The sequence below is a fragment of the Salvelinus fontinalis genome, chromosome 34 (assembly GCF_029448725.1).
Source record: "Salvelinus fontinalis isolate EN_2023a chromosome 34, ASM2944872v1, whole genome shotgun sequence".
In the NCBI taxonomy this organism is placed as follows: Eukaryota; Metazoa; Chordata; class Actinopteri; order Salmoniformes; family Salmonidae; genus Salvelinus; species Salvelinus fontinalis.
The window spans coordinates 27,406,082-27,428,653 of NC_074698.1; the positions used below are offsets into that span (position 1 = coordinate 27,406,082).

The 22,572-nt window shown below is 47.6% G+C and overlaps 1 protein-coding gene across 1 annotated transcript in view; it reads right to left on the reverse strand.

Annotated features, from left to right (window-relative positions):
• The window catches only part of LOC129833656 (dynein axonemal assembly factor 5-like), a gene marked incomplete in the record, with an annotated part of 67,678 nt that overhangs the window by 8,690 nt on the left and 36,416 nt on the right, over positions 1 to 22,572 (reverse strand). The window contains 4 exon segments of the mRNA XM_055898371.1: positions 7,149 to 7,340; positions 7,575 to 7,731; positions 11,243 to 11,393; positions 17,610 to 17,757. Coding sequence (XP_055754346.1) covers positions 7,149 to 7,340; positions 7,575 to 7,731; positions 11,243 to 11,393; positions 17,610 to 17,757 — 648 coding nt within the window.

Consider the following 22,572-nt stretch of genomic DNA (forward strand, 5'->3'; position numbering starts at 1 on the left):
CCTTATCTGGTCCCGTCCCGTGTATATATCGTTTTCTTCATTAATATTTCGTAAATATTTGTTATATTTTTAATCTCAATTTCCATCTACGGACTGAACATACTCTCCTCAAACCCGCCTCACCCAATGTGGTACGGATCTGCTATTTTTATACTTTAGAACCGGAACCCTCACCAGCAGCTAGCCAGCTAACTAGCTACTAGCTAGTAGTCAGTTAGCCACTGCTAGCGGGCTTCACCGTTAACTGGGACACCAGCCAGCCTCAACCCAGTCAATTCCTGCCAGTCTGCACAGCGCGATATCAACCCAGAGCATATCGGACTGCTTTTTCTCTACCACATCTCCGGATTCCTACAGCAAGCTCTGAACCTTTACACTGGATCATCGCAGCTATCTAGCTGCTATCCGAGTGGCTACTCCTGGCTAACGTCTCTGTTCCTAAGCAAGCACCAGTTAGCCTGGAGCTAGCCTCGAGCTAGGCCCATCTCCCGGCTAGCCGAAGAGATCCATCAGCTAATTCCTGTGCTACAATATCTCTTTTGCCAATTGGCCTGGACCCTTTACTCCCGACACGGAGCCCCGCCGATCCATCACGACTGGTCTGCCGACGTAACCGTCCGAGGGGGTTTCAACAGGCTCTTCTGTTGCGACGTCCCCCGGAGGCCCATCTGCCAAATCGCCGTGTCTCCAGCTCGCCTAGCTACTCACTGGACCCTATGATCACTCAGCTACACATGCCTCTCCCTAATGTCAATATGCCTTGTCTATTGCTGTTTTGGTTAGCGATTGTCTTATTTCACTGTAGAGCCTCCAGCCCGGCTCAATATGCCTTAGCTAGCCCTTTTGTTCCACACCCCACACATGCGGTGATCTCACCTGGCTTAAATGGTGCCTCTAGAGACAAAACCTCTCTCATCGTCACTCACCTCCACTGTACTCACATTCTACCATACCCTTGTCTGCACATTATGCCCTGATTCTATTCTTCCGCGCCCAGAAATCTGCTCCTTTTACTCTCCGTTCCGAACGCACTAGACAACCAGTTCTTATAGCCTTTAGCCGTACCCTTATCCCACTCCTCTGGTGATGTAGAGATTAACCCAGGCACTGCAGCCCCCAGCATCACTCCCATTCCTCAGATGCTCTCATTTGTTGACTTCTGTAACCGTAAAAGCCTTGGTTTCATGCATGTTACCATTAGAAGCCTCCTCCCTAAGTTTGTTTTATTCACTGCTTTAGCACACTCCGCCAACCTGGATGTCCTAGACTGAATCCTGGCTTAGGAAGGCCACCAAAAATCCTGAAATTTCCATCCCTAACTATAACATTTTCCAACAAGATTGAACTGCCAAAGGGGGTGGAGTTGCAATCTACTGCAAAGATAGCCTGCAGAGTTTTGTTATACTATTCAGGTCTGTTCCCATACAATTCGAGCTTCTACTTTAAAAAATCCACCTCTCCAGAAACAAGTCTCTTACCGTTGTTGCTTGTTATAGACCCCCTTCAGCCCCCAGCAGTGCCCTGGACACCATATGTGAATTGATCGCCCCTCATCTATCTTCAGAGTTCGTACTGTTAGGTGACCTAAACTAGGGCATGTTTAACACCCCAGCCGTCCTACAATCTAAGATAGATGCCCTCAATCTCACACAAATTATCAAGGAACCTACCAGGTACAACCTTAAATCCGTAACCATGGGCACCCTCTAAGATATCATTCTGATCAACTTGCCCACTAAATACACCTCTGCTGTCTTCAACCAGGATCTCAGCGATCACTGCCTTATTGCCTGTGCGCGTAATGGGTCCGCGGTCAAACGACCACCCTTCATCACTGTCAAACGCTCCCTAAGGCCTTTCTAATCGACCTGGCCCGGGTATCCTGGAAGGATATTGACCTCATCCCGTCAGTAGAAGATGCCTGGTTGCTCTTCAAAAGTGCTTTCCTCACCATCTTAAATAAGCATGCCACATTCAAAAAATGGAAAACTAAGAACATATACTGCCCTTGACCAGCACAAAAACATCCTGTGGCGTTCTGCATTAGCATCGAATAGTCCCCGCGATATGCAACGTTTCAGGGAAGTCAGGAACCAATACACCCAGTCAGTTAGGAAAGCTAAGGCTAGCTTTTTCAAACAGAAATTTGCATCCTGTAGCACTAATTCCAAAACGTTTTGGGACACTGTAAAGTCCATGGAGAATTAGAGCACCTCCTCCCAGCTGCCCACTGCACTGAGGATAGGAAACACTGTCACCATCGATAAATCTATGATAATCGATTGTTTCAATAAGCATTTTTCTACGGCTGGCCATGCTTTCCACCTGGCTACCCCTACCAACATCTCAGCACCCCCTGCAGCAACTTGCCCAAGCCTCCCCCACTTCTCCTTCACCCAAATCCAGACAGCTGAGATTCTGAAAGAGCTGCAAAATTTGGATCCCTACAAATCAGCTGGGCTAGACAATCTGGACCCTCTCTTTCTAAAATTATCCACCGAAATTGTTGCAACCCCTATTACTAGCCTATTCAACCTCTCTTTCGTATCGTCTGAGATCCCCAAAGATTGGAAAGCTGCCGCGGTCATCCTCCTCTTCAAACGGGGAGACACTCTAGACCCAAACTGTTATAGGCCTATATTCATCCTGCCCTGCCTTTCTAAAATCTTCGAAAGCCAAGTTAACAAACAGATCACTGACCATTTCGAATCCCACCGTACCTTCTCCACCTCAGCCACGCTCAAGGTCCTAAACGATATCATAACCGCCATCGATAAAAGACAGTACTGTGCAGCCGTCTTCATCGTCCTGGCCAAGGCTTTCGACTCTGTCGGCAGACTCAATAGCCTTGGTTTCTCAAATGACTGCCTCGCCTGGTTCACCAACTATTTCTCAGATAGAGTTCAGTGTGTCAAATCGGAGGGCCTGTTGTATGGACCTCTGGCAGTCTCTACGAGGGTGCCACAGGGTTCAATTCTCAGGCTGACTCTTTTCTCTGTATGTATCAATGATGTCGCTCTTGCTGCTGGTGATTCTCTGATCCACCTCTATGCAGACAACACCATTCTGTATACATCTGGCCCTTCTTTGGACACTGTGCTAACAAACCTCCAAACGAGCTTCAACGCCATACAACACTCCTTCCATGGCCTCCAACTGCTTTTAAATGCAAGTAAAACTAAATGCATGCTCTTCAACCGATTGCTGCCCGCACCCTCTGCCCGACTACCATCACTACTCTGGACGGTTCTGACCTAGAATATGTGGACAACTACAAATACCTAGGTGTCTGGTTAGACTGTAAACTCTTCTTCCAGACTCACATCAAGCATCTTCAATCCAAAATTAAATCTAGAATTGGCATCCTATTGGTGACTCATGCTGCCAAACATACCCTCGTAAAACTGACTATCCTACTGATCCTTGACTTCGGGCGATGTCATTTACAGGATAGCCTCCAACACTCTACTCAACAAATTGGATGCAGTCTATCACAGTGCCATCCGTTTTGTCACCAAAGCCCCATATACTACCCACCACTGCGACCTGTATGCTCTCGTTGGCTGGCACTCACTACATATTTGTTGCCAAACCCACTTGCTCCAGGTCATCTATAAGTCTTTGCTAGGTAAAGCCCCGCCTTATCTCAGCTCACTGGTCACCATAGAAACACCCACCCGTAGCACGCGCTCCACAGGTATATTTCACTGGTTATCCCCAAAGCCAACACTTAATTTGGCCACCTTTCCTTACAGTTCTCTGTTGCCAGTGACTGGAACAAATTGCAAAAATCACTGAAGCTGGAATCTTATATCTCCCTCTCTAACTTTAAGCATCAGCTGTTAGAGCAGCTTACCCATCACTCAACCTGTACACAGCCAGTCTGTAAGTAGCACACCCAACTACCTCATCCCCATATTATTATTGCTCTTTTGCACCCCAGTATCTCTACTTGCACATCATCTGCACATCTATCACTCCAGTGTTAATGCTAAATTGTAATTATTTCGCCTCTATGGCCTATCTATTGCCTTACCTCCCTACTCTTCTACATTTGCACACACTGTACATAGATTTTTATATTGTGTTATTGACTGTACGTTTGTTTATGTTTAACTCTGTGTTGTTGTTTGTGTCGCACTGCTTTGCTTTATCTTGGCCAGGTTGCAGTTGTAAATGAGAACTTGTTCGGAACTGGCATACCTGGTTAGATAAAGGTGGGAAAAAAGTGAATAGTCCCTACAAAAAAAGCACTTCACGTTGACCACCAGATGGCGGTGTTGCACCACAGCTACATCCACTCCAACAGGACAGATACCACTGGTATTTAATGGTAATAAAGATGCTATGGAATTACTTGAAGTAGTGCCAACAGTAAGTGTTGAGGAAACCACATGGCGTAACTGAAGCTGTACAGTGTTGATACTCCTGTCAGTTGGGATGAGTTAGTTCACGTCAAGTCATCATTCGATACACTTCGGAATCCGCTTTGTTCCTCAAGTGGTGACCAAGGGGGATTTTTGCGACTTGTGTGTATAAATAGTGTTTTTTTCTTTCTCTGAGCTCTTTTGAACAAAGGAGAACAATGATGACTTGTGATGAGAGGGGATCCGGTGATTCCCCTGAATGTGTGTGCCAACCACGGGGTGTGTGTGTGTGTGTGTGTGTGTGTGGAGCAGGGAGCAGCAGCCGCGCTGCCAGGGCTGTGGGATTATGGGAGGAAGGAATTATGGGAACAGGGAAAGAGGAATGAGAGGGAGGAGTGGCAGTACTGTCCATCATACTGTCAGAGGAGCAGTAGACATCAAGCTCTTGGGAGATGTGACTTTGAAATTCAAGAACCATATAAGAATGGGATCAAGAATAAAGAATAGAAGAATAGAGGGGGGAAAGAAAGGAAGAAAGAGATGGAAGGAGGAAAAAAGCTTCAAACACAGACATGAGACAAAGAATGTCTCCAGATTTGTGGGGAGGATTGTGGTTATGGGTACGGGGGTACGACACAGCTATCAGTCAGCACTGGGTGAGCTCATCCACACACACACACACACACACGTTTACAGCAGAGCAGTGCACATGTGCATGCATATCACACACACAGACGCACCGGTATCCTCCCTTCCTACTGGCTGTATCAATCAACCAGGGTTGGGGTCAATTCCATTTCAACTCAGTCAATTCAGGAAGCATTTTCTGAGGGACACTGGAATTGGAATTTAAACTCACCCCTTGAACTGACTGAATTGACATGGAATTGACCCCAAAACCTATCCTGTACCATCACATCCAGGATAGGCAGCCCTTAGTGGTCTGTGAGCCTCCAGCCCCCCCTCTACCCAGGAGAACAACCCCCTAATCACAACCACATGGAGACCCCTCTCCCTCATCTTTCCACACAGCCATCCCATGTTATCCCCCTCTCTTTCATCTCTCTCTCATCCCTCTTTCACCCCTTTCCTCCCTGTCTCTTCCTCCTCTCATGCCTGGTGTTTTCCGACAGGGTTTGACGGTTCTGTGGTTTCATGGCTATTTGTGTGCGTGTACATGTGTGCATGAGTATCTGTCTTTTGTGTGTGTGCGTACGTGCGTGCAATGTGCATACGTGTGTGTGTTATTTATTGGCAGAAGGTCTGAGTGTGCTTCCTGTAGTGTGGATCGGGGGCCTTAGCTGAGAACACTGCTGGAGTTTCACTCTGCTTCTCATGGAGGGTCCTCCTTGATTATCTGTGACAAACGGCTGGCGAACGCTGATGATTCAACCATATTCTCCCATCTTCATATGGATGGAAAAGAACATCAATGACCTGTATCCCAAATGGTACCCTATTCCCTTTATAGTGCACTACTTTTGACCAGGGCCAAGTAGTTCACTATGTAGGGAATAGGGTGCCGTTTGTGACAACCTCGGACAGAGCTGATGCAGCAACAGCCACCATACTGTGGATTCCACTCAGTTTGAAACCTTTATCAGAGTTAATATCCTGCGTTCTGGCTGTGTGTCGGGGTATCAGAGCAGTAACCTTGACCACAGGATGTTCAGTGGTTGGGATGTAAATCATGTTTATGAACAGGACCTTATATACTCACTGTCATCCAGAAGGGAAGTTGTGTGTGTAGCTTTGCAGGGGTGATGACGGAGCGTCAATCACACACACTCCTCTGCCTCTGGATCCACTCCCGGCCCCGGGATGGACGAGGGGAGTGGTGGAGTGGTGGAGTGGGGGGCTTCACACGGGTCAGCGTGAAAGATGGAGTGGAAAAGGTGGATAGATACGACGGAAAAGGGGGATCTGATATCCAAGCAATGTGCTTATGTGTATAGGGCTGTTAGACGTAGGGATCAACTGTTTAAACTCTGACTGAGACAGAGCCTGTGAAACATGAGCACTACTGCTACCCACCTGATCAACATCAAGACATATTCACTCCATGTTCACTAGCCATCACCACCACCATCATGGTATCTGTGCTCTTCATCAACATCTCATGTCTTCTAATCTCATCTGTTTCTCCTCCATACCATCTTTTCCATCATGACCTCTTCCTGGTCTAAGGGGTTGTCATGACCCCTCTTCCTGGTCTAAGGGGTTGTCATGACCCCTCTTCCTGGTCTAAGGGGTTGTCATGACCCCTCTTCCTGGTCTAAGGGGTTGTCATGACCCCTCTTCCTGGTCTAAGGGGTTGTCATGACCCCTCTTCCTGGTCTAAGGGTTGTCATGACCCCTCTTCCTGGTCTAAGGGTTGTCATGACCCCTCTTCCTGGTCTAAGGGGTTGTCATGACCCCTCTTCCTGGTCTAAGGGGTTGTCATGACCTCTCTTCCTGGTCTAAGGGGTTGTCATGACCCCTCTTCCTGGTCTAAGGGGTTGTCATGACCTCTCTTCCTGGTCTAAGGGTTGTCATGACCTCTCTTCCTGGTCTAAGGGGTTGTCATGACCCCTCTTCCTGGTCTAAGGGGTTGTCATGACCCCTCTTCCTGGTCTAAGGGTTGTCATGACCTCTCTTCCTGGTCTAAGGGGTTGTCATGACCTCTCTTCCTGGTCTAAGGGTTGTCATGGCCCCTCTTCCTGGTCTAAGGGTTGTCATGACCCCTCTTCCTGGTCTAGGGGTTGATTTAGGATTGGACCAATGTGGTATTATGAGTCTCACCAAGCACAGTGTCCTGCACGCGGCTGTCTGGGTCGTCCAGGTGCAGCAGCAGCTGCTGGAACAGGACCTCCAGGTGTTGACTGTAGAGCTGGGAGTTGTAGTCTTTCCCCAAGGAGGCAAGCCATAGGCCCAGAGCCCTGAGGGCCACGCCCCTCACCTCCTCACTGCTGTCATCCAGACGCTTCAGCACCTCTGAGAACACACACACACACAAATTAGAATGACTATGTTAGAATGACTACATTTATTTCTATAGGATCATAAACAATCATGGATGCATTTTAGAAATATGTAGAAAAAAGGTGTGTGTCAGTGACAGAGGGAATGAGAGAGAATGAAAGATAGGGATACTGTGGGCAAGAGAGGAGAGAAAGACATGTTTGCTCTAACAAAGACAGGATACAGAGGGAGACACCAGTATAGTACCAGGGTAGATGTTGTTCAGGGCATCTGGGTGGAGACTGGGTCCTATCAGTTTGAGCAGGGTGGACAGAGAGCGACAGGCCAGTAGTCTGGACAGCTGAGAGTCTTCCTCTAGAGCAGACAACACCTGGGGGCTCAGCCTCTCCTCTACAGCCAGTAACTACAGACACAGAGATAAAAACAGACAACACATTTGGTTGTGCATCAGCATTTTCTATCTTTATGTCAGTCACTGTCAGTCACTGTCAGTCACTCAACTATCCATGTTAGCGAACAATGTTTTAATTGGTAGTTAGTCTAGCTAGCTATTTAAACTTGTAGTAATCATGGTCGTATCCTGACCGGGCACACGGGGAACATGCCCATGAGCCCCCAATGATTTTGTTAGCCTATCTGAGTGAGAATGACTATCATGTTAACATGGCATAATTCATTTCAACATGTGTAGAACTGCAGGAAATTTGCTTTAAAACCGTAAAAATCTCTCCACCCCATGGCAAAATGGGTAGGAAATTAGCTGAAAAACTGCAAATTTCTCTCTGTAGAATAACAGAAAATAGATGTTATAAAATTGCAGTTCTCTCTGCCCCATGGCAACGTGTAGAATTGCAGGAAATGTAATTCTCTCAACCGTCAAGAGGGGGGGTCACTAAAATGTTTTGCCCGTGAGGTGAGGGGCCCCCCAACCAAATCTTGCTTTGGGCACGCAAAAGGCTAGAGATGGCCCTGAACAGACAGAAACAGACAGACAGAAAACGCAACTACTACTGTGCAAATATTGTGTGGGCACTTGGCAGCACAAGAGCAGGAAAGCTAAAGTCACATTTCAGACATGTTATGTTCACAGGTAGTCACAGTGAATTACTCTAGTACACACAGTAATCCAAAGCACAGTTCTGACACTGGAGACCCTGTTATATAACCAATTGACTTCCAAAACACTTTAAACAAGGAGAAACGGGACAGAGATGGCTGTTGCTCATCCTCCCTGGTGACTATGAGCCAGGCTGTGAGTGTGGGAGTGATGGGGAAAGCACAGCAGGACAGAGCTGCATCAGACTGACACTGGGCCAGGTAGACAACAACAGAAGACAATCATCCCTGAGCCGGTCTAAGACGACATGAGCTGATATCAGGGTCTTAACAGATCAATCATCTGAGACAGAGGAACTGTGTGTGTGTGTGTGTGTGTGTGTGTGTGTGTGAGAGAGTGAGAGAGTGAGAGAGAGAGTGAGAGAGTGAGAGAGTGAGAGAGTGAGAGAGAGAGTGAGAGAGAGAGAGAGAGAAGGGGCTTGGCAATAAAGTGATCTAACATGACATCAGTGTCTATCTGATAGGGCGGTGTGTAAATGGAGCAGCTAATTGTTTTTACAGGAAGGAGTGAAGGGCTGGAACAATGTTCCCCAGACAAAGCCCGGTTTGATTTGCCTGTGGAAAGGAACACACCCACACAGCCAGTGTTCTCCAAACTGTTTGTTTTCACCGTTGTTAAACACCATTTTAAAAGTGGTGCAACGCAAAGTGGTGTTTGAGCCGGCTGTGAAACTGTCATTCCACACATGCAAGGAGAAACACAGACGGTCAAGAGGGTGTGAATATGTCTGAGTGTGTGACTGGACTCGCAGTCCCAAGGGCAGATGCAGGGGCCTGTCTAAGTGATGGTTACAGCCCACAACAATGGAACCAGGACAGAGGCAGCATTGTTCCAGTGGGACAAAGGTATGTAACCCTCCCCTCCACCCCCACACACCTGCTGCCTTGCTCCCCTCCACCCCCACACCCGCTGCCTTGCTCCCCTCCACCCCCACACACCTGCTGCCTTGCTCCCCTCCACCCCCACACACCCGCTGCCTTGCTCCCCTTCACCCCCACACACCCGCTGCCTTGCTCCCCTCCACCCCCACACACCTGCTGCCTTGCTCTAGCCCCNTGCCTTGCTCCCCTCCACCCCCACACACCCGCTGCCTTGCTCCCCTCCACCCCCACACACCCGCTGCCTTGCTCCCCTCCACCCCCACACACCTGCTGCCTTGCTCCCCTTCACCCCCACACACCCGCTGCCTTGCTCCCCTCCACCCCCACACACCTGCTGCCTTGCTCCCCTCCACCCCCACACACCTGCTGCCTTGCTCCCCTCCACCCCCACACACCCGCTGCCTTGCTCCCCTCCACCCCCACACACCCGCTGCCTTGCTCCCCTCCACCCCCACACACCTGCTGCCTTGCTCCCCTCCACCCCCACACACCTGCTGCCTTGCTCCCCTCCACCCCCACACACCTGCTGCCTTGCTCCCCTCCACCCCCACACACCCGCTGCCTTGCTCCCCTCCACCCCCACACACCTGCTGCCTTGCTCCCCTCCACCCCCACACACCTGCTGCCTTGCTCCCCTCCACCCCCACACACCTGCTGCCTTGCTCCCCTCCACCCCCACACACCTGCTGCCTTGCTCTAGCCATGACACAGACAAGGAGAGAGAGATGGACAGACAAAAGGAAACAGATAGCGAGAAAGAGAGAGGTGGATAGAAAGATGGAGATGGAAAGAGAGAGGGGGGAGAGATGGATAGAGGACGACAGTCCATTACATTAAATGGTGAAGTGGGACCATCTATATTGAAAGTAAATGGGCAAAGCAGGGAAGCGTGCGCTAGGTAAACTCTCCCGATGGTTTAAACTAGGTGAACTCTCCCGATGGTTTAAACTAGGTGAACTCTCCCGATGGTTTAAACTAGGTGAACTCTCCCGATGGTTTAAACTAGGTGAACTCTCCCGATGGTTTAAACTAGGTGAACTCTCCCGGAAGAGGGGTCATGACAACCCCTTAGACCAGGAAGAGGGGTCATGACAACCCTTAGACCAGGAAGAGGGGTCATGACAACCCCTTAGACCAGGAAGAGGGGTCATGACAACCCTTAGACCAGGAAGAGGGGTCATGACAACCCCTTAGACCAGGAAGAGGGGTCAAAATGTATAGTTCATTGTGTATTTAAAAAAAGAAATCAGATATTGTCAATGTCCACAATGATCAACCAAACATCTTGCAGGGAAGATAAATTGTGGATAGGCTTGATAATATATTATCATCTCTTTTTTTAAGACAGTTATTCATGATTTTAATTAAAAATATTGTTTTTATATATATAATTATTAGTATGGTTTGATTAAATTCAAAGCTCCCTACCATCATATCTAAACCAATATGACACCGATGTTGATGAAACTTTGCAAATCAACTTGATTGAGGCCTCTCGTCATGAGTCGTCATGCCATTACTGAGAACCCCATACCGGATTTTTAGCAGGGTCATTAACATTAGGGGAAAAAATTACTATTTCTTTCCCCGACCTAGTTGACTATCTAGGCATCGAATAAGAACGAGCTTACAGCATCCATAAATTGACCATCAGACTTGCCACCTTTCAGACTGAATAAGGTTGTATGAGCAATAGTTTTGATTACATTTATAATTTATCGCTTTCAAGTGCAAATTTAGTCCATTAAGAACAAATGATGTCCTACCTTGTTGTAGCATTTCTGACAAAGCTAACATCTTTTTTAGCCAAAGCTCAGAGTTTATACACCAGGCTAGTAAGATGGCGCCGACAGATATGGCAGCTCTGCTTCTATGTATGTGTTCACTTGTGAAGGTACCTGTGTGTGTGTGTTTACCTGGCTGGGCGGGATGGCTCCCCCTTGCAGCAGGGCTAGCAGACAGCTGAGAGCTGAGGTACGGATAGCTGCAGCAGTACTACCTGCCTTCCACACCAGGTTAGGTAGCAGCAACTCCAATAGAAACACATCCAGGTGCTCGCAGAACCTCCTAGAGAGAGAGAGACGTTCAATTCTACAACCACCTAAAAGGAAGTGATTCCCAAACCTTCCTAACAAAGCCATCACCTACAGAGAGATGAACCTGGAGAAGAGCCCCCTAAGCAAGCCGGTCCTGGGACTCTGTTCACAAACACAAACAAACCCCACAGAGCCCCAGGACAGCAACACAATTAGACCCAACCAAATCATGAGAAAACAAAAAGATAATTACTTGACACATTGGGAAGATTTTACAAAAAAACTGAGTAAACTAGAAAGCTATTTGGCCCTAAACAGGGAGTATACAGTGTCAGAATACCTGACCACTGTGACTGACCCAAACTTAAGGAAATCTTTGACTATGTACAGACTCAGTGAGCATAGCCTTGCTATTGAGAAAGGCAGACATGGCTCTCAAGAGAAGACAGGCTATGTGCACACTGCCCACAAAATGAGGTGGAAACTGAGATGCACTTCCTAACCTCCTGCCAAATGTATGACCATATTAGAGACACATATTTCCCTCTGATTACACAGACCCACAAAGAATTCGAAAAACAAACCCAATTTTGATAAACTCCCATATCTACTAGGTGAAATACCAGCGTGTGCCATCACAGCAGCAAGATTTGTGACCTGTTCTCTGTTCTACCAGATCATTAATTACACCCACCTGGTATCCAGATCTAAATCTGTCCCTGGTTAGAGGGGAACAATGAAAACACACAGTGGAACTGGTATCCAGGTCTAAATCTGTCCCTGGTTAGAGGGGAACAATGAAAACACACAGTGGAACTGGTATCCAGGTCTAAATCTGTCCCTGGTTAGAGGGGAACAATGAAAACACACAGTGGAACTGGTATCCAGGTCTAAATCTGTCCCTGGTTAGAGGGGAACTATGAAAACACACAGTGGAACTGGCATCCAGGTCTAAATATGTCCCTGGTTAGAGGGGAACAATGAAAACACACAGTGGAACTGGCATCCAGGTCTAAATCTGTCCCTGGTTAGAGGGGAACAATGAAAACACACAGTGGAACTGGTATCCAGGTCTAAATCTGTCCCTGGTTAGAGGGGAACAATGAAAACACACAGTGGAACTGGCATCCAGGTCCAGAGAGGAGTTTGAAGGCTCTAGTAGAATGACACTAGTTCCCACACTCCCAAGAAATGTTCTAATCATAAGGAAAAATACATTACTTTCTTCAGAAAATAAAGAAATGGTCTAGTCCCTAGTCTATTATCGAATAATTCACTATGAAATTCCTAAAAATTTAGCAGAAAAGTCTAGGAATACCTAATATAATCTAACGATACGGTGATGAATGATGCAGTCTGTAGAAATAGGCAACGTCATCAGAGTCAGGATGAGCAGACTGGGAAGTAGCCTCCTAGTCTTATGACGTGATGCGATGTGAAAACACTTGGTGAGAATACACACATTAATACAGAGCTACCAGGCAGCTACTGGAGATTACTGAGCGCTACTCAGTGACAAACCACTGACACAGAGCTGTATCTGCGGCCATGTTTCTCACAGCCAGCCGGTCTGTGGATACGAAGTAAGACTAGAGGTGCAGAAAGAGAGGGAACAGGGGATGAAGAGGAAAGGACCATCTGGATCTCCTTTGTTTCTCCTCTTCTCTCACTCACTCTCTACTTTCCTGCCAATTCAATCATCCCTCTGCCTGCCTGCCCGCGCCCACACACACACAGTTCATTTATGAGTCCGGCACCCCATTTCTCCCCAACACTGACATGTGGTATTTGTAAGTGCAAAATATGGCAGCAGTCTCTATAATCCCTATATACACCCCCGTTATACTTCTGTTCTGAGTGACCCTGTATGACTACATGTTGGAGCGGGCTGTACCATCTCTTCGCCAGTAGGGGGAGCCTATCTCCCACTAATGCAGCCAGCAGCCAGTCAGCGGCCTTCATGTGTTCTATTCTCCCTGCTCTCTCTGTCCTATATGGAAGTGGATGGAAAGGATGCCATGAAGAGTAATGGATCTTTCCACATCGCATTGACCAATCCCATCAATAATGCGCATGGCGCTCGCAGACACACAATAAGATATGATTGTCAGTTTGGTACCCAACACACATTTACACAGTCTGACTCAAGACAAGTGCTACTCCCAGCAAGTAACGCACATGTAAAGGACGTCACGCTGCTTCCTCCTGATTCGGCTCATACTGAGGCCCGAACACAGGACCTCTGCTTCTTTGCAAGCACACATGACCACCCTCCTGAAGTGTCTTACCAATCGCAGCACGTGAATAGCTAGCTATTTGGCAGCGCAAGTGGGGACACTTCTGGCTGAGGAGTAAGTTTCACACATCCCCATGTGCCCCCCACACACACACACACACACACACACACACACACACACACACACAAAATGCTAGCCTGTCGGGTCTCTACACAACCTAGCTTTATGCTGTAAATCTCAGACAGCAATTACACACCTTCCTTGCCAACAACACACACCTCTTTCTGAAGAAGAACTTTGATTTGATCTGTCATTTTCACAGTGTGGGGTGTATTCTTTCTCCCATAACACGTTCCTTTCTACTTGTATTTCATCTTAACCTTTAATAGCAGCCCACCTCTCTACTTGTGTTCTACCTTAACCTTTAATAGCAGCCCACAGATCCACATGAAACAAAGCCATTATGTGTCAGTGGAACTAAGGCATATGTTTGAGGATACTCTCTCTCTTCCCTTTTCCTTTCTCTTTGTTCTGCTGCCGACATGTTATTATGTCATTTTGTTACAGGAACAAAGAGTGTATTATAGAGAGATACTGTGCATCATTATCACTGTCGCCTTGATGAGATGGGAGTTTGTGTCTGTGTGGGTGTGCTGCACTACAAACATTCTACATGGGAGAGACTGTGTGCGGGAAGGTATTACTTAAAGAAAGGCAGGTTGTAACCACGTATAACAAATGGATTTGCATTAGTATACGCATTAAAAGTCCCAATGTAAAGATACAGCTCACTTTTCTACTTTTCTAGTTATTACATCAAACCCATCAGAACGCCGAAGTCATGTCTGAAAATGTTTTACTGGGTGTGATGTAATATGGAGGACCCGGCAGCCAGCCCATTCACTATAATGTAACCTCTAACAGAAATAACTTCAAATGTTTAACTTCAAATAAAACCAAATTGCTTGCACTGATGACTACTGGTTTCAATTTAATTTTAAGCCAGCTTACAAGCAAATACTTTATGAATTTGTTACAAATCAACTTGCAAGGTTGCTAGCCAACTAGCCTGCTAAAGTTAGCCCTACTAGCCTGCTAAAGTTAGCCATACTACCCTGCTAACGTTAGCCCTGCCAGCCTGCTAACATTACATTATCATTGAATGAGTCAGCCAGTTACTATCAACACCTAGCTTACAGCTACATTAAAGTCAATTACATTTTTGGAAATACATAACACCATCTAACCAGTTATCAAATAATGTTAGCTAGCTATATGCAGTTATCTTAGCCAGCAAACTAGCCAGCCAGCTAACGTTAGCTATTTAGCCAATTAGCTATTAGCCTACCCAACCACCACGGTTATGGTCAGAAAACTAGAGCCTAACTATTGGAGGCCAGCTAGAACACAACCAAAACAGCTACCAACGCAAGGGGGAGGTGGGCACGTCGCTGGGCTGAGGGAGAGTCAGAGCAATCCAAAATAGATAGATTCCAGATGTCTGTTAGCTAGCACAGTTGACCCATGTCAGTGAAGAGCATTGCTACATGGTACACGTGTCCCATGTCAGTGAAGAGCATTGCTACATGGGACACGTGCCTCATGTCAGTGAAGAGCATTGCTACATGGGACACGTGCCCCATGTCAGTGAAGAGCATTGCTACATGGGACACGTGCCCCATGTCAGTGAAGAGCATTGCTACATGGGACACGTGCCTCATGTCAGTGAAGAGCATTGCTACATGGGACACGTGCCCCATGTCAGTGAAGAGCATTGCTACATGGGACACGTGCCCCATGTCAGTGAAGAGCATTGCTACATGGGACACGTGCCCCATGTCAGTGAAGAGCATTGCTACATGGGACACGTGCCTCATGTCAGTGAAGAGCATTGCTACATGGTACACGTGGATGTCGGCTATCACTCACATCTGGAGCTTGGAGTTCACCATTCTAATGTCTTCATGTCTGACTTCTAGCCTGGGTGGCAGTCTGCTTCTACCAACTCCTTTGGCCAGTTTGACTAAAAGGGTTCCACACCATAATAACTACAAACTATCAATACAAACTACCCAGATTGACTTCGACATGACCCAAGCCATTATGTACACATCCACGGTGACACGCGCTGCACCCAAGGCAGTCACGGTCCACCCTTGGGGACCACGCTGACGAGGTACCGCACTGAGTGACGGAGACAACTGTTGCTCCGACCGCAGGAGCCACAGCAGAGACCACAGACCACACGGCCCCGGCTTAACTTAATGCATTCCCCTAGATTAGAGAGGCACTGGAGGGGAAGAGAGACGGACTGTGTGGAAATGGCTCGGAGAGGGGGAGATAACAGAGATATTCAGGGACCCCATGAGGAGTCTTTCATGTTATTGTCTGCTAATATCCTGGTCCGGATCTGACTGAATGTAATGTGGAATGGGTGACGGGTAGCCTCCCCACAGGTGGTTTAGTTGCATGTGTCTGTTTACAATGTGTCTCATGATGTGTAAATGAAATTCTCTTCAGGGCAATACAAGTTTAATTCTGTCCTTCATTCGTCCGTTGAATCAATCAGTTAGTCTCAACACTCCATCCCTCTTAACAGTGTTGAAAGACAGTGTGATCAGAACTGGCGTTACTAACTCACTGAGGACAGATTGATCAACACAAAATACTCCCCTCCCCCACCCCCCACCAGAGGCATATTGCTAGGTATGTTTCATGTTGGTAGGTCCCAGATGTAACAAGATGCCTGTGGTGGTAGATTCCATCCAGATTAGTGAGACGGGGACGACGACAATTTAGGCCATGTAAAGCTCATTTCCATGCATTTGGGCTATGGCTTCTATGAATTCTAAATTCAGCCTTGTAATGAGAAATATAAACAGTCAAAAGCTGGGGTGGGGGGTGGGGGGGGCATGACCCCTCCATTCCTAGTGGAAATTACACCCATGGTTTTTCCTATTATGACCAATCTCCTATAGTAGCCATAGACTCTATATAGCCCAAGCCTCATAGAGAATAAACAGACCCACTGCAGGCAGCAGAGCCTGAGATGAGACAGCTACCATAGACATGCTGTACATAATACATCATTGACAACTACTTCTGTTGACGAGGGTCCCGTGTCGCTGGGCTGCTAATTCTACAGTTAATGAGGGGAAGTTGGAAAAACATGAGCTGTGCTAAATCTGCTAATAACGTCTGGGGAGAAACACATAACGTTCAGGGCAGTTTGTAGAAATGAAAACAACCGTGACAGGTTTAGGTCAGCCTGCGCTAACGAGCCTGTGGAAAGTCAACCTGGGCTATACCGGTCCAGCCTGGCTTTAACTGTGTGTGTCTAAGACCATTACTGAACTTTCACCTCTCCTTTACCCATATTGTGGTATGTCGGGAAACCAGAGGTACTTCCTGTTTTCACTCGGCGACTTAGCTGTAGGAGCTAGGTGTTTATCATGCATTTTTTATGTCTGTGTGGTGGACACAGGTTTGCGTGTGTATGTGCATGCATGTGCGTGTGTATGCATGTGTGTGTACAGTATGTGAATTTACGTGCATGAGCATGCGCGTGTCCTTGCGTCAGTTTGTGTGTGGCAGCGTGTGTGTGTGTGGGAGCGTGTGTGTGTGTGGGAGTCTGTGTGTGTGTGTGTGTGTGTGAGTATGTGTGTGTGTGTGTGTGAGTCTGTGTGTGTGTGTGGGAGCCTGTGTGTGTGTGTGTGTGTGTGTGTGTGTGTGTGTGTGTGTGGGAATCTGTGTGTGTGTGTGTGGGAATCTGTGTGTGTGTGTGTGGGAATCTGTGTGTGTGTGTATCAGCCGGTCCCAAATCACTCCCTATCCCTCCCTTTGTACCCCCCCATGTTGCATGCCTGGAGAAGTATTTAAGCAGTGTAGTGGTAAAGCTTACCAATACTGCTTCAACCTTACAGATATGCAAACTTTGAAGGGTTAGGGCCAAGGGGTTGGAATTCAAATGGGACTGGCTGATTGTGTGTGTGTGTCCATTCAGAACTCACCCCTGGGAGTCCAGTGTGTGTGTAGCGTCCAGCAGCAGTTTGGACAGCATGGTGAACATGTGTAGTCTCATCTCAGGGTCTCTCTCTGGGTCGAGACAGTTCTGCAGAAGGGGCATTAGCAAGGGCAGGAACTCTCCAATGACTGGGCCTGAACACACACGCAACACACACACAAGAATAGAAGTCCTATTATTAGTACTACTGACCACTGACCACTGACCACTAGACACTCAGACAGGGAAAGTTCCAAGGACTGACCAGACTGTGACACACAGCAACAAGGAAATGAGACATGAGTTAAAGGAGCTTTTGTGTGTGAATTGCGGTAAGTCATGTTACCAGACTGGGTCAGTCACTGGAGGGGAAATTCACAGTGAAAGTATTCCCAGCTCACACACACTAACCAAGTGTCTGTCTGACTATATGTGTGTATGACACGCTGTAGAGACAAGACAGAGGATATCCTGTGATGATGAGGGCAGCGGCTGGCCAGTAGAACAGACTTCCCCCGAGAAGCAGATATATATATATATATATATAGAGAGAGAGAGAGAGAGAGAGAGAGAGAGAGAGAGAGAGAGAGAGAGAGTATTTTAGAGAGAGAAAGGAGAGAGAGAAAGGAGAGAAAGGAGAGAGATAGTATTTTAGGGAGAGAGAGAGAGATAGAGAGAGAAAGGAGAGAGAGAGGAGAGAGAGAGAGAGAAAGGAGAGGAGAGAGAGAGAGAGAAAGGAGAGAGAGGAGAGAGAGAGAACACAAAATGGAAAGATGTTACGCAGCAGGAATGTGTGAATCAAAACGGTGCCACAAACAGGGTGAAGGTGTCAGACCAGAGCAGACATCTCAAGGCCTCTTCACACTAACTCACTGCTGAAATGAGAGGGTCAGCTAGGCTGGATTCCACTAAAATGATCCCTAGTACACAGCCAGTTGACCACAGTGTCCTGCCCTGCTCATCTCACCTGGCAGTGTGTGGTGTGGTGTAGGGCACACAGACACAGAGGAGATTTATTTTTACAGGGCCAGAGGGTGCCAGACCAAAGACAGTGAAGGAGCACACACACACTCACACACGTGCACGCAGAGACACACACAAAAACACAGGGACATTCACGGACAAACACATACACGAACACAGGGACCCACACACACGAACGCAGGGACCCACACACACGAACGCAGGGACCCACACACATGAACGCAGGGACCCACACACACGAACGCAGGGACCCACACACACGAACGCAGGGACCCACACACACACACACACGTACGGAAAAGAGGAGCAATGCCAGTGTGAAGAGGAAATGGGAACACAAAGTTTATGTCTGACAAACAGCAGTCAGAAGGTGAGACCAGACTATGACTAAGAGAATGGGATATTCTCAGATCTCAAACATCGACTAATAGATGAGAGATTATAGCATGTCTTTCCATTGGCTCCATATTCCCAGAATGCTTTGGCATAGTGGCCAGAAAGGTGAAAACCCCGGAATGGCGAGGGGCTTTGTAGGGAGTATTTTAAAAAGAACCACACAAAGACTGAGGGGGGGGGGGGTCTGATGGTAAGCTTAGAATGGACGGGTCAGTTATGACTGGAGGCTTAGAATGGACGGGTCAGTTATGACTGGAGGTTTAGAATGGACGGGTCAGTTATGACTGGAGGCTTAGAATGGACGGGTCAGTTATGACTGGAGGTTTAGAATGGACGGGTCAGTTATGACTGGAGGTTTAGAATGGACGGGTCAGTTATGACTGGAGGTTTAGAATGGACGGGTCAGTTATGACTGGAGGTTTAGAATGGACGGGTCAGTTATGACTGGAGGCTTAGAATGGACGGGTCAGTTATGACTGGAGGTTTAGAATGGACGGGTCAGTTATGACTGGAGGTTTAGAATGGACGGGTCAGTTATGACTGGAGGTTTAGAATGGACGGGTCAGTTATGACTGGAGGTTTAGAATGGACGGGTCAGTTATGACTGGAGGCTTAGAATGGACGGGTCAGTTATGACTGGAGGCTTAGAATGGACGGGTCAGTTATGACTGGAGGTTTAGAATGGACGGGTCAGTTATGACTGGAGGTTTAGAATGGACGGGTCAGTTATGACTGGAGGTTTAGAATGGACGGGTCAGTTATGACTGGAGGCTTAGAATGGACGGGTCAGTTATGACTGGAGGTTTAGAATGGACGGGTCAGTTATGACTGGAGGTTTAGAATGGACGGGTCAGTTATGACTGGAGGTTTAGAATGGACGGGTCAGTTATGACTGGAGGCTTAGAATGGACGGGTCAGTTATGACTGGAGGTTTAGAATGGACGGGTCAGTTATGACTGGAGGTTTAGAATGGACGGGTCAGTTATGACTGGAGGCTTAGAATGGACGGGTCAGTTATGACTGGAGGCTTAGAATGGACGGGTCAGTTATGACTGGAGGCTTAGAATGGACGGGTCAGTTATGACTGGAGGCTTAGAATGGACGGGTCAGTTATGACTGGAGGCTTAGAATGGACGGGTCAGTTATGACTGGAGGTTTAGAATGGACGGGTCAGTTATGACTGGAGGTTTAGAATGGACGGGTCAGTTATGACTGGAGGTTTAGAATGGACGGGTCAGTTATGACTGGAGGTTTAGAATGGACGGGTCAGTTATGACTGGAGGCTTAGAATGGACGGGTCAGTTATGACTGGAGGTTTAGAATGGACGGGTCAGTTATGACTGGAGGCTTAGAATGGACGGGTCAGTTATGACTGGAGGTTTAGAATGGACGGGTCAGTTATGACTGGAGGCTTAGAATGGACGGGTCAGTTATGACTGGAGGTTTAGAATGGACGGGTCAGTTATGACTGGAGGTTTAGAATGGACGGGTCAGTTATGACTGGAGGTTTAGAATGGACGGGTCAGTTATGACTGGAGGCTTAGAATGGACGGGTCAGTTATGACTGGAGGTTTAGAATGGACGGGTCAGTTATGACTGGAGGCTTAGAATGGACGGGTCAGTTATGACTGGAGGTTTAGAATGGACGGGTCAGTTATGACTGGAGGCTTAGAATGGACGGGTCAGTTATGACTGGAGGCTTAGAATGGACGGGTCAGTTATGACTGGAGGTTTAGAATGGACGGGTCAGTTATGACTGGAGGCTTAGAATGGACGGGTCAGTTATGACTGGAGGCTTAGAATGGACGGGTCAGTTATGACTGGAGGTTTAGAATGGACGGGTCAGTTATGACTGGAGGCTTAGAATGGACGGGTCAGTTATGACTGGAGGATTAGAATGGACGGGTCAGTTATGACTGGAGGTTTAGAATGGACGGGTCAGTTATGACTGGAGGCTTAGAATGGACGGGTCAGTTATGACTGGAGGTTTAGAATGGACGGGTCAGTTATGACTGGAGGCTTAGAATGGACGGGTCAGTTATGACTGGAGGCTTAGAATGGACGGGTCAGTTATGACTGGAGGCTTAGAATGGACGGGTCAGTTATGACTGGAGGTTTAGAATGGACGGGTCAGTTATGACTGGAGGCTTAGAATGGACGGGTCAGTTATGACTGGAGGTTTAGAATGGACGGGTCAGTTATGACTGGAGGCTTAGAATGGACGGGTCAGTTATGACTGGAGGTTTAGAATGGACGGGTCAGTTATGACTGGAGGCTTAGAATGGACGGGTCAGTTATGACTGGAGGTTTAGAATGGACGGGTCAGTTATGACTGGAGGTTTAGAATGGACGGGTCAGTTATGACTGGAGGTTTAGAATGGACGGGTCAGTTATGACTGGAGGTTTAGAATGGACGGGTCAGTTATGACTGGAGGCTTAGAATGGACGGGTCAGTTATGACTGGAGGTTTAGAATGGACGGGTCAGTTATGACTGGAGGTTTAGAATGGACGGGTCAGTTATGACTGGAGGCTTAGAATGGACGGGTCAGTTATGACTGGAGGTTTAGAATGGACGGGTCAGTTATGACTGGAGGTTTAGAATGGACGGGTCAGTTATGACTGGAGGCTTAGAATGGACGGGTCAGTTATGACTGGAGGCTTAGAATGGACGGGTCAGTTATGACTGGAGGCTTAGAATGGACGGGTCAGTTATGACTGGAGGTTTAGAATGGACGGGTCAGTTATGACTGGAGGTTTAGAATGGACGGGTCAGTTATGACTGGAGGTTTAGAATGGACGGGTCAGTTATGACTGGAGGTTTAGAATGGACGGGTCAGTTATGACTGGAGGCTTAGAATGGACGGGTCAGTTATGACTGGAGGCTTAGAATGGACGGGTCAGTTATGACTGGAGGTTTAGAATGGACGGGTCAGTTATGACTGGAGGCTTAGAATGGACGGGTCAGTTATGACTGGAGGCTTAGAATGGACGGGTCAGTTATGACTGGAGGCTTAGAATGGACGGGTCAGTTATGACTGGAGGCTTAGAATGGACGGGTCAGTTATGACTGGAGGTTTAGAATGGACGGGTCAGTTATGACTGGAGGCTTAGAATGGACGGGTCAGTTATGACTGGAGGCTTAGAATGGACGGGTCAGTTATGACTGGAGGCTTAGAATGGACGGGTCAGTTATGACTGGAGGCTTAGAATGGACGGGTCAGTTATGACTGGAGGTTTAGAATGGACGGGTCAGTTATGACTGGAGGCTTAGAATGGACGGGTCAGTTATGACTGGAGGCTTAGAATGGACGGGTCAGTTATGACTGGAGGCTTAGAATGGACGGGTCAGTTATGACTGGAGGTTTAGAATGGACGGGTCAGTTATGACTGGAGGCTTAGAATGGACGGGTCAGTTATGACTGGAGGCTTAGAATGGACGGGTCAGTTATGACTGGAGGCTTAGAATGGACGGGTCAGTTATGACTGGAGGTTTAGAATGGACGGGTCAGTTATGACTGGAGGCTTAGAATGGACGGGGTCAGTTATGACTGGAGGCTTAGAATGGACGGGTCAGTTATGACTGGAGGTT